The sequence below is a fragment of the Oryctolagus cuniculus genome, chromosome X, assembly GCF_964237555.1.
Source record: "Oryctolagus cuniculus chromosome X, mOryCun1.1, whole genome shotgun sequence".
In the NCBI taxonomy this organism is placed as follows: Eukaryota; Metazoa; Chordata; class Mammalia; order Lagomorpha; family Leporidae; genus Oryctolagus; species Oryctolagus cuniculus.
Window position 1 is genome coordinate 69,651,704 of NC_091453.1, and position 12,886 is coordinate 69,664,589.

At 41.7% G+C, this 12,886-nt stretch overlaps 1 protein-coding gene across 1 annotated transcript; it reads left to right on the top strand.

The window, feature by feature from the left end:
* Positions 1-10,321: 10,321 nt before the first annotated feature.
* LOC100343344 (nuclear receptor coactivator 4-like) lies at positions 10,322-12,574 on the top strand. The gene is given in 2 exon segments (XM_070066842.1): positions 10,322-11,887; positions 11,889-12,574. Coding segments are annotated over 2 exon segments (1,848 nt in total). The 5' UTR covers positions 10,322-10,382; the 3' UTR covers positions 12,232-12,574.
* The last annotated feature ends 312 nt before the right edge of the window (positions 12,575-12,886 follow it).

Here is a 12,886-nt window from a genome sequence, read left to right on the forward strand (position 1 = left end):
GGAGAATGGATAGTATCTTCAATAAATAGTTTTGGGAAAACTAAATTTCCACATATGAAAGTTTGAAAGAAACCCCAACCTTATAGCCTATACAAAACTATCCAAAAGGGAGCAACTATCTAAATATAATACTTGAAACTATGCAATTTGGGACATGCTCAAGCTGACTTGCCCCAAATGGTAGAGTTAGAAACATACCAGGGGATTCCAATTCAATCCCATCAAGGTGGCAGGTACCAATGCAATCTCACTAGTCCAAGTGATCATTTTCTGTTCACAATCGATCATAATGATAGGACTAAGAACCAAAGGGATCACATAAACAAGACTAGTGTCTGCAAATACTAACCAATAGAATAAAAAAGGGAGAGAATGATCCAACATAGGAAGCGAGATACACAGCAGACTCATAGAATGGCAGATGTCCTAAACAGCGCTCTGGCCTCAGAATCAGCCCTTAAGGCATGTGGATACAGCTGAAGAGCCCATGAGAATATTTCAGGCATGGAAAGCCAAGACACTCTGGAAGAAAAACAAACAAACAAACAAACAAAAAAAAACAACCAACACCTAAATGAAAGATCTCCGTGAGTTGAGTGAGATCCCAGTGGAAAGAACAGGTCATCAAAGAAGGAGGTACCTTTCTCTGAAGGGAGGAGAGAACTTCCACTTTGACTACGACCTTGTCTAAATATTATCAGAGTCGGTGAACTCAAAAGGCTTCCATAGCCTTGACAACTCATGACAAGAGCCTAGAGTGATTACTGAGGCCATAAACAAGAGTGTCAAATTGTTAAGTCAACAACAGGAGTCACTGTGCACTTACTCCTCATGTAGGATCTCGGTCCTTAATGTGCTGTACATTGTGATTTAATGCTATAACTAGTACTCAAACAGTATTTTTCACTTTGCGTTTCTATGGGGGTGCAAACTGTTGAAATCTTTACTTAATATATGCTAAACTGATCTTCTGTATATAAAGATAATTGAAAATGAATCTTGATGTGAATGGAAGGGGAGAGGGAGCAGGAAAGGGGTGGGTTGCATGTGAGAGGGAAGTTATGGGGGGGGAGCCATTGTAATCCATAAGCTGTACTTTGGAAATTTATATTCATTAAAGTTAAAAAAAATACTTGAAACTATGAAACCATTGCAAGAAAACACAGGAAAAACACTCAAAGACATTGTTATAAGCAATGATTTATTTGATAAGCTTCCAAAAGCAAGGCAATAAAAGCAAAAATAAAGAAATGGTATTTTATTAAATTAAGAAGTTACTACAAAACAAATGTAACAATCAAGAGTGAAGAGAAAATTGACAGAATGGGGAAAATATTCACAAACTATGCACCTGATAAAGGATTCATATCCAGAATATATAAAGAATTCAAGAAATTCAACAACCCCAAAGTAATCTACCAAAAAATCAGGCAAATGAGCTGAATAAATATTTTTCAAAAGAAGAATTAAGGGGCTTGCATTTTGTAGCGAGCTAAGACACTGCCTGAGACAGTGGCATCTCTTATGAATGCCAGTTGGAGTCCGCGTCTCTCCACTTCCAATCCAGGTCCCTGCTTGTTTGCCTGGGAAAGCAGCAGATAATGGCCCAAGTATTAAGCCCCTGCACCCATGTGGGATACCTGAATGGAATTCCTGGTTCCTGTTTATAGCATAGCCATTTGGAGATTGAACTATTGGGTGGAGTATCTCTAACTCTGCCTTTCAAATAAGCAGAATGAATCTTTAAAGAAAAGAAGAATTAATTACAAATGACCAAAAAACACGAAAAAAATGCTCGGTATCACTAATCATTAGGGAAATTAAAGTAAAAATCACAATGAGGTATCATCTCATTCCAGTTAGAATGGCTATTATCAACGGAAAAGGAAGACCTTTCTCTCTGTCTCTCTCTCTCTCTGTCTAACTCTGTCTGTCAAAAAAAAATGAACCCTGTTAAACATAAGAGTGGGTATAAGAGAGGGGAGAGATGTACAATTTGGGACATGCTCAAGCTGACTTGCCCCAAATGGTAGAGTTAGAAACATACCAGGGGACTCCAATTTAATCCCATCAAGGTGGCATGTACCAATGCCATCTCACTAGTCCAAGTGATCAATTTTCAGTTCACAATTGATCATAATGAAAGGACTAAGAGTCAAAGGGAGCACATAAACAAGTCTAGTACCTGCTAATACTAACCAATAGAATAAATAAAGGGGAGAGTGATCCAACATGGGAAGTGAGATACTCAGCAGACTCATAGAATGGCGGATGTCCTAAACAGCACTCTGGCCTCAGAATCAGCCCTAAAGGCATTCGGATCTGGCTGAAAAGCCCATGAGAGTATTTCAGGCATGGAAAGCCAAGACACTCTGGCAAAAAAAAAACACAAAAAAAACAAAAAAAAAACAAAACAAAAAAACAAAACCTAAATGAAAGATCTCTGTGAGTGAGATCCCAGTGGAAAGAACAGGTGTTCAAAGAAGGAGGTACCTTTCTCTGAAGGGAGGAGAGAACCTCCACTTTGACTATGACCTTGTCTAAACAAGATAAGAATTGGAGAACTCAGAGGGCTTCCATAGCCTTGGAAACTCATGACTGGTGCATAGGGAGATTACTGATGCCATAAACAGGAGTGTCAAGTTGTAAAGTCAACAACAGGAGTCACTGTGCACTTACTCCTCATGTAGGATCTCTGTCCTTAATGTGCTGTACATTGAGGCTTAATGCTATAACGAGTACTCAAACAGTATATTTCACTTTGTGTTTCTATGGGGGTGCAAACTGTTGAAATCTTTACTTAATGTATACTAAACTGATCTTCTGTTAAAAAAAAAAAAAGAAGAAATTAGCAATTCCCAACTTGACTCTCACTGGGATTAAACATGACAATAGGTCTGATCTGATTTCATCATCATTTAAAAAAATCATCTATTATTTTTCACTTTATGTTTCAGTGTGGGAGCAAACTGTTGAAATCTTTACTTAATGTATGCTAAACTGATCTTCTGTATATAAAGAGAATCGAAAATGAATCTTGATGTGAATGGAAGGGGAGAGGGAGTGGGAGAGGGGAGGGTTGTGGGTGGGAGGGACGTTATGGGGGGAAGCCATTGTAATCCATAAGCCGTACTTTGTAAATTTATATTCATTAAATAAAAGTTAAAAAAAAGAATGGCTATTATCAAAAAGACACAAAATGACAAACGTTATGGAAATTGTGGAGAAGAAAAGAACTGTGATACACCACTGGTGAGAATGGAAATGAATAGAGCCATTATAGAAGTCAGGCTGGTTATTTTTTATAAAACAGATCTACCATATGACCAGCTATCTTACTTTTGGGACTATATCCAAAGGAAATGAAATCATATGAAGGAGATACCGGAGCACCCATATTTATTGCAGTCCAATTTATAATAGAAAAAATGTGGAATCAACATAAATGGCTGCCAGCTGTTGACTGGATACAGATACTTTGGTATATGCACACAATGGAATAAGAAAAAATGAAATGCTATAAGAAAAAATGAAATACTAACATTCTCGACTGGAGATTATTATCCTAAGTGAAATAAGTGAGACACATATATTTGCATGTGTGTGCTTAGTAAAAACATGTGGCTGCCTTATTATTTGGCATATGGATGTCTATAAATGTCATCACTGAACTATACCTCATATAAAATAATATATTCATTTTACCTCTTTTTATAATCTATCATTAATCTCACATTATATGATACTAATAAATAATTATAAAAATAGCATTTATAATTTTTACACATGAAGCAAATATGAAAAAAACCTACAGAGGAGGTTCCTTTTGGGAAAGAATGTAACCATTTTGACTGCATATATATATATATATATATATATATGAATTTCAAATTCTCCTGAACTGTGAATGTTTGTATAGGCTTTATTAGAGGTGGACACCCAATAGCATTTAAGTTGTTGCAGATAGAGATTTTGTAAACTTAATAAAGGCATCTTTCTTTCCCTTCTTTTCATATATATATATATATATATATAACTACTAAGGTAGCAGCTTAACTCGGTAAACCACAATGCTGGCCCCTTATTGCTTTATTTCTAACCTCATCCTGCAACCACTCCTGTACCTTGAAAAATCCCTATTATTTGCAAGTTTGGCAGAAAGAGCATGTTTTTAGATCCTGAGATCCCTCTTTCTCCATGACTGCTGGCTTCTGAATAAACTCTTTCCTCTTTTTATTTTTTTTTTTATTTTTTATTTTTTTGACAGGCAGAGTGGACAGTGAGAGAGAGAGACAGAGAGAAAGGTCTTCCTTTGCCGTTGGTTCACCCTCCAATGGTCGCCGCGGCCAGTGCGCTGCGGCCAGCGCATCGCGCTGATCCGATGACAGGAGCCAGGTACTTCTCCTGGTCTCCCATGGGGTGCAGGGCCCAAGCACTTGGGCCATCCTCCACTGCACTCCCTGGCCACAGCAGAGAGCTGGCCTGGAAGAGGGGCAACAGGGACAGAATCCGGCGCCCCGACTGGGACTAGAATCCGGTGTGCTGGCGCTGCTAGGTGGAGGATTAGCCTAGTGAGCCGCAGCGCTGGCCAATAAACTCTTTCCTCTTAACAGCTCTCTTTTCTGGTGACTTGGCTATCCAAGTGGTGAGCACCAAGGGCTTGATTATTTGTCTGGTAACAGTTCCACAAGCCTGAGTCACGTGCTGAATGGTCTTAATTAATACTTTTCTTGTAAAATCATGAATTTTAAGTTTTTTAGGGAATTTTACACAAAATGAGTAACAACTTGTAAGTATTTCATAATTTTCTACTCTTCAGTCTCTAGGAGGAATAGTATGCCCTTCTTTGGGAATTACCAGTGTAATTGTTATGCTGTAAGATTGTCTGAGTATCTAAAGGGGTATACTTGGAGGCTCAGGAAACTGTGGAGGATCTGTAACTAATGTTACAACCTGTAAGTCTTCCTGTTTCCAGTTTCTAGCTTTGCAGATTTATCTGCCAGATTGTTGCCTTGGCAATGGATAATGGCCATTTCCTTTAGGAATTGAACTGCATGTAAAAATGCTAGATCCTCATGGCCATATTTTATGGTTGAATTTTTGCTATTAACGTAACTCTTTCTTTCCATAGAACAGTTCTATAGTTTCTATGCATTGGTAGATAACTTCCAGGACCTTGTCAAGGCTTAACCTAGATGGATTATCTTCTTCAAATAAACTGGCAGGATAGAGAATCTTATAGGCTTTTAGGATTATATCAGGAATGTCAAGAAGCAGTGCCTACATCTATGTTCATGAGAGATATTGGTATAGAGTTCTCTTTCTCTGTTATATCTTGTTCTGGTTTAGGAATAAAGGTGATGCAGGCTTTACAGAAGGAGGTTAGGAGGATTTTCTCCTTTTCAATTGTTTTGAATAACTTAAGAAGAATTTGAATTAGTTCTTTAAATGTCTGGTAGAATTCAGCAGCAAAGCCATCCTATCCTGGGATTTTCTTTGTTGGAAGGGACTTTATTACTGATTCAATTTCTGTCTCAGTTATGGGTCTGTCTAGGTTTTCTATGTCTTCATGGCTCAATTTAGGTAGGTTGTATGTGTCCAGGAATCTATCCATTTCTTCTAGGTTTCCCAGTTTGTTGGCATACAGCTCTTTGTAGTAACTCCTGATGATTATTTTCATTTCTGTGGTATCTGTTGTTACATTTACTTTTTCAATGCTGATTTTATTGATTTGGGACTTCTCTCTCTCTCTCTCTGGTTAGTTGGGCCAATGATGTATCAAATTTTTTTTTTCAAAAAATCAGCTCTTAGTTTCACTGATCTTATGTTTTTTTTTTTTTTCAGGCAGAGTGGACAGTGAGAGAGAGAGAGACAGAGAGAAAGGTCTTCCTTTTGCCGTTGGTTCACCCTCCAATGGCCGCCATGGCCGGCGCGCTGCGGCCAGCGCACTGCGCTGATCCGATGGCAGGAGCCAGGTACTTCTCCTGGTCTCCCATGGGGTGCAGCGCCCAAGCACTTGGGCCATCCTCCACTGCACTCCCTGGCCACAGCAGAGGGCTGGCCTGGAAGAGGGGCAACCGGGACAGAATCCGGAGCCCCAACCATGACTAGAACCTGGTGTGCCGGCACCGCAAGGCGGAGGATTAGCCTAGTGAGCCGCGGCGCCGGCCTATGTATTGTTTTCAATTTTGTTTTATTTCTTCTCTAATATTAATTATTTCTTTTTTATCACAGCCCAAGGACTCCTGTCTTTATTATTTTTTCCCAAAGAAACCTTTTGTTTAAAGAGTACAAATTTCATATGTAAAACTTTAGGAATATAGTGATTCTTCCCACTATACCCCCCTTAGTATCCCCATTCCCACCTCACCTCTTCCTACCTCTCCCATTCAAGTTCTATTCTTTATTAAGATTCATTTTCAATTAACTTTATACACAGAAGACCAACTCTGTACTAAGTAAAGATTTCAACAGTTTGCACACACACACACACACAAAACTGTTTGAGAACAAGTTTTATAGTTAATTTTCATAGTACAACCCATTGAGGACAGAAGTCCTGCATGGGGAGTAAGTACACATTGATTCCTGTTGTTAATTTAACAATTAACACTCTTATGTGTGACGTCAGTGATCACCCAAGGCTATTGCTATGAGCTGCCAAGGATATGAAAGCCTTCTGAGTCCAGAATCTCCATCAGTATTTAGACAGGGACATAAGCAAATTGGAAGTTCTCTCCTCCCTTCAGAGAAAAGTACATCTTTCTTTGGTGGCCACTTCTTTCCACTGGGGTCTCATTCACAGATATCCTTCATGTAGGACATTAGTTATTACAGATTAGGGAGAACATAAGGTATTTGTCCTTTTGGATTTCATTTTTTTTTTTACCGCTGTGAAGCAATTCCATAGAGTACATATCCCACAATTTCTTTATCCAGTCTTCAATTGATGGGCATTTTGATTGATTCCATGAATTGAGGCAAAATAAACAAGGGGGTGCAGATCACTCTTTTATTTGCTGAATTCAATTTCCTTGGGTATTTTTTTTTTTTTTACTATTTATCACTAGCTTATTGCAGTATGTCATTTTCTAATCTGCCATCTTGGAATCTCCAACAACACATCAAAAGATCATTCAGCTGGACCAACTGGGATTTATCCCTGTTTTGCAGGGATGGTTCAACATTTGCAAATCAATCAATGTGATACATCACATTAATAAATTGAAGAACAAATATCATATAGTTATCTCAGTAGATGCAGAGAAAGCATTTGATAAAATAGAACATCCTTTCATGATGAAAATCTTAAGCAAACTGATATAGAAGGAACATTACCCAACACAATCAAGGCAATTTATGACAAACCCACCACCAGCATCCTATTGAATGGGGAAAAACTGGAAGCATTCCCACTAAGATCCATACAAGGATGCCCATTCTCACTATTGCTATTTAATATAATTCTGGAAGTTTTGTCCAAAGCAATTAGGTGAGAAAAAGAAATCAAAGGGATACAAATTGGAAAGTAGAAAATCAAACTATCACTTTTTACAAAAGACATGACCCTATATATAGGGGATCCAAAAGACTCCATCAAAAGACTATTGGGGCTCAGAAAAGTGTTTGGTAAAATTACAGGATATAAAATCAACACACAAAAATCAATAGCCTTTTTATACACAGATAATGTAATGGCTGAGAAAGAACATCTAAGATCAATCCCATTCACAATAGCTGCAAAATAATTAAGTACCTTGGAATAAATTTAACCGAGGACATCAAAGATCTCTACAATGAGAATTACATAACATTAAAGAGAGAAATAGAAAAAGACACAAAAAAGTGGAAAACTCTGCCATGTTCATGGATTGGAATAATCAATATTGGCAAAATGTCAATATTACCAAAAGAAATTTACAGATTCATTTCTATGGCTATCAAAAAACCAAGAATATTCTTCTCAGATATAGAACGAAATGATGCTGAACACAAGAGACCCTGAATAGCTAAAGCAATCTTATACAACAAAAAACAAAGCCAGAGGAATCGCGATACCTGATTTCAAGACATACTATAGGGTAGCTATTTTTAAAAGAACCTGGTACTGGCAAAAAAACAGACATGTAGACCAATGGAACAGAAGAGAAACCCCAGAAATCAGTCCATATGCATCTACAACATACTTTTCTTTGACAAAGGAGCTAAAATCAATCCCTGGAGCAAGGACAGTCTCTTCAACAAATGCCGCTGGGGAAACTGGATCTCTGCACTTAGAAGTATGAAACTAGACCCATACCTTACACTTTACACAAAAAGCCACTCAAGGCCGGCGCCGCGGCTCACTAGGCTAATCCTCCGCCTAGCGGCGCCGGCACACCGGGTTCTAGTCCCGGTCGGGGCGCCGGATTCTGTCCCGGTTGCCCCTCTTCCAGGCCAGCCCTCTGCTGTGGCCAGCGAGTGCAGTGGAGGATGGCCCAGGTGCTTGGGCCCTGCACCCCATGGGAGACCAGGAAAAGCACCTGGCTCCTGGCTCCTGCCATTGGATCAGCGCGGTGCGCTGGCCGCAGCGCGCCGGCCATGGCGGCCATTGGAGGGTGAACCAACGGCAAAAGGAAGACCTTTCTCTCTGTCTCTCTCTCTCTCTCACTGTCCACTCTGCCTGTCAAAAAAAAAAAAAAGCCACTCAAAATGAATCAAAGACCTAAATCTATGACCTGATACCATGAAATTACTAGAGAACATTGGGGAAACTCTTCAAGACATTGGCATAGGTAAAGACTTCTTGGAAAAGATGCCAGAAACACAGGCAATCAACGCTAGAACTGACAAATTGCATTACATCAAGCTGAGAAGCTTCTAAACTGAAAAAGAAACACTCAACAAAGTGAAGAGACAACAGACAGAATGGGAGAAATTACTTACAAACTATGCAACTGACAAAGGATAATATTCAGATTATATAAAGAGCTCAAGAAACTCAGCAACAACAAAATAAACAACCCAATTAAGAAATGGGCAAAGAACTTTCACAGGCATTTTTCAAAAGAGGAAATTCAAATGGCCAACAGGCACTTGAAAAAATGCTCAAGATCACTAGCCATCGAGAAATGCAAATCAAAACCAATGAGGTTTCACCTCATTCCAGCTAGAATGGCTCTCATACAAAAATCAACAAATAACTAATGCTGGAGAAGATGTGAGGAAAAAGGTACCCTAATCCACTGCTGGTAAGAGTGTAAATTGGTACAGCCACTGTGAAAGACAGCATGGAGATACCTCAAAAATCTGAATATAGACCTACCATATGACCCTGCCATCTCACTCCTGGGAATTTACCCAACCAAAAGAAATCAGCATCTAAAAGAAAAGTCTGTACACCCATGTCCATTGCAGCTCAATTCACAGTAGCTAAGCTATAGGATCAACCCAGATATCCATCAACTGTTGACTGGATAAAGAAAATATTGTTTATATAACACTATGGAATACTATTCAGCTGTATAAAAAAAGAAATCCTGTATTTTGCAACAAGTTGGACACAAATGGAAACCATTATACTTAGTGAAATAAACCAATCCCAAAGACAGATATCATATGTTTACCCTGATCCAAGGTAACTAATAGAGTACCTAAAATGTAGTATTTAGGGATGAAATGAACATTTTGAGATTCAATGATTGTTTACTGCCCTTGTCTCTTCTGTTGAGGAACAGTGTTTTTTTTTCTTTTTTTTTTCATACTATTTGTTGAACTCTTTTACTTAATGTAGGGTTAACTATATGATCATTAAGTAAACTGATCTTTGCAAGATTTAAGAAAACAAATCTTTGCAAAAATTAAGAGTGGGAATGAGAGAGGGAGGAAGAAGAAGGGTTGGAGCTTGGGTGGAAGGTAGAGTAAGGGGAGAAGTATCACTATGTTCCTAAAACTGTATATATGAAATACATGAGACTTGTATACTTTAAATAAAATTTCAAAAAAAAAAAAGAAGCAGGGCCTGATAGCAGGTCAATAAGCTTCCTGTAAGTGGTTGGCATCCTTTGACCTCTAGGACTACTTGGACCTAATATGAGTCAGTACTTCTAGATGTTGTCCTAGGGTATGCTTTGGGAGCCTCTGTTACTCAGAAGGTAGTAGTAGCCATAGGTTAAAGACAGCCAGATCAACCACAGGCTACTGTGTCCATTTGTTCGGAAAAATAGGCTACTGGTTGTAAGATGGGACTGAACCTTTGAGTAAGGACACCTGATGCTATCCCTTATCCCTCATGGATATAAATAAATCTTTGGGGCACAGGGTAAAAGTCAATCAAGTCTCTGTCAACCCAAGCTCCCGTCGGATCCCCTAAAAAGGCGCTCGCAGCTGGAACAGTGAGCAGAATGAATACCCCACAGGACCAGAGTGGCTGCTCCAGTAATAGAGAACCCCTTTTGAGGTGCAGTGATGCACGGAGGGACCTGGAACTTGCTATTGGTGGCGTTCTCCGAGCTGAACAGCAAATTAAAGAGAACTTGCACGAGGTCAAGGCTCAGATCCACAGTTGCATCAGCCGTCACCTGGAATGTCTTCGAAGCCGCGAGGTGTGGCTGTATGAACAGGTAGACCTCATCTATCAGCTTAAAGAGGAGACGCTTCAGCAGCAGGCCCAACAGCTGTATTGGTTACTGGGCCAGTTCAATTGTCTCATTCATCAGCTGGAGTGCACCCAAAACAAAGATCTAGCCAATCAAGTCTCCGTGTGTCTGGAGAGACTGGGCAGTTTGACCCTTAAGCCTGAAGATTCGACTGTCCTGCTTTTTGAAGCAGACACAAGCGCCCTGCGCCAGAACATCACTTCTTTTGGGTCGCTCAAGACCATGCAAATACCTGAGCACCTGATGGCTCATGCTAGTTCATCAAACGCTGGGTCTCTCCTGGAGAACAGAGGCCACATCCCAATGCCAGAGCAGAAGGCCGCATCCCGCACCACAGCTGTCCCTCTCAGTGACTGGCTCCTTGGAAGCAAACCTGCTGGTGGCTGTTAAGTTCCTTACATACCCAGCACCAACCTCCAGGACTGGCTTAGCCAAAAGCAGACCGCGGAGAACAGTCAGACGCCCGCCAGAGCCTGCCATTCCTTCAGTAACGTCTGGGGCGACGTGAAGGGCTTAGAAAACTGGCTCCTCAAGAGTCGGCAGGAAATCCCCGAGAAGCCAAGTTTCCAAAAGTGCCACAGCCCTCCTGCTGGCAGCGCCGTCTCCGCGGAAGTCGGAAAGGTGGAAGATGGGGAGCTGCTTGGTCCGGAGGAGATGGACCTGTCTGACTGGCTGCTGACTCCCCAGGCATCGCCCACGCTGCAGAAGCCTGAGAGTGGCAGCTGGGAAGCCAGCGAGAAGGCGAAGCGCTTGGTCCAGGTCTTCCAGCAGCCCTACAGTGTGAATGATTGGCTTGCCAAGCCCGACTCCTGTTCCAACTGTGGGGGCAACCAGCCCAAAGGCGTGGAGATTGAAAACCTGGGCAGCCTCAAGTGCCTGAACGACCATCTGGAGGCCAAGAAGCCTTTGTCCACCCCCAGCGTGATCACGGAGGATTGGCTCATCCAGAAGCGTCAGGACCCGTATAAAGTGGAAGAGGTGTGCAGAGCCAATGAGCCCTGCGCAAGCTTCGCAGAGTGCGTGTGTGAGGAGAATTGTGAGAAGGAGGCGCTGTGTCAGTGGCTTCTGAAGAAGGAAGGAAAGGATAAGAATGGGATGCCTGTGGAGCTCAAGGCCGCCCCTGCCCCTGGGGCCTGTAAAGGTTCCCTGAGCATGTGGCTCTGCCCATCCAGAAAGGAGGCGGCACAGGCTACCGCACCAAAGGCCGTGGCTCCGTCCAGAGTCACCGGTTCCTTCCAAGTCATAAAGAACAGAGTGGCTCATGAGGCCCTCCCGCAGAGAGCCTGGTACCGCAGACCGGCCTGGCCAACAAAAGCTTACAAACCCCGCGGCCACGTCTTGCTGTCCCTTTAATGCTGCCGACTGGGTCATGCCCAGAAAGAAGACAGGTGACCTCAGCCAGCTAGCCTCTGGGGAGGATAAGTGGCTCCTGCGGAAGAAGGAGCAGGAAGTCTTATTTACTTCACCCCTGAGGGAGGAGCGACCCTTCAGCCCAGACCGTTATGGCCTCCCAGCAGTCTGTGATCTCTTTGCCTGTATGCAGCTTAAAGTTGACAAGGAAAAGTGGCTGTATCAAACTCCTCTGCAGATGTGAAGGAATGGACGGCTCCGCAAGCAGCTTCTCTGCAGACTGTCACACACCCATGCGCTGAGTGACTGCAGCTTGCCAAATCACTTCTCGGTCTGAACTGTCAGCTTAGTTCATTTCCTGCCTAATTTTGAACTAGCGAAGACAAACAAGTCATCAGACTCCACGTTCCCTTGTAAAAGACAAGGCTGTTGGTCGATGCTGAGACGATGCCGCTCCTTCTTACAGGATTGACTCACCCCCACACTGGAGCGGCAGCGCTGGTGGATAGGCCCGCACAAGCTTCCTTGGCTGCTTAGCTTGGGTTGTCACGAGCAGTACATTAAAACCCTGTCACTGGCAAATGAGACCTTTCTGGAATCAACTGTGTTGATGTGTTCTAAAGCTAGCGACCTTCCCTGCCCTGTGGGTTTTCTTCTATTAATGGCCTCAAATAATGAGCCTTGCTAATATGGTGGGTTTTTATCTCACCAAAAAAAAAAGTCAATCAAATGATCTGAAGGACAGGTAAAAATTTCTTACCTTTGGCCATCTAGTGACAATAGAGGAAGTTGTAGCTAGTATCCCTAAGAGTTGCCTCAGATCTCAATAAACAGCTCAAGTACCCAGTAACAATTCAGTTTCCCTACTTGCAATGTCAAGGGTTATCTGAGTTCTTCCA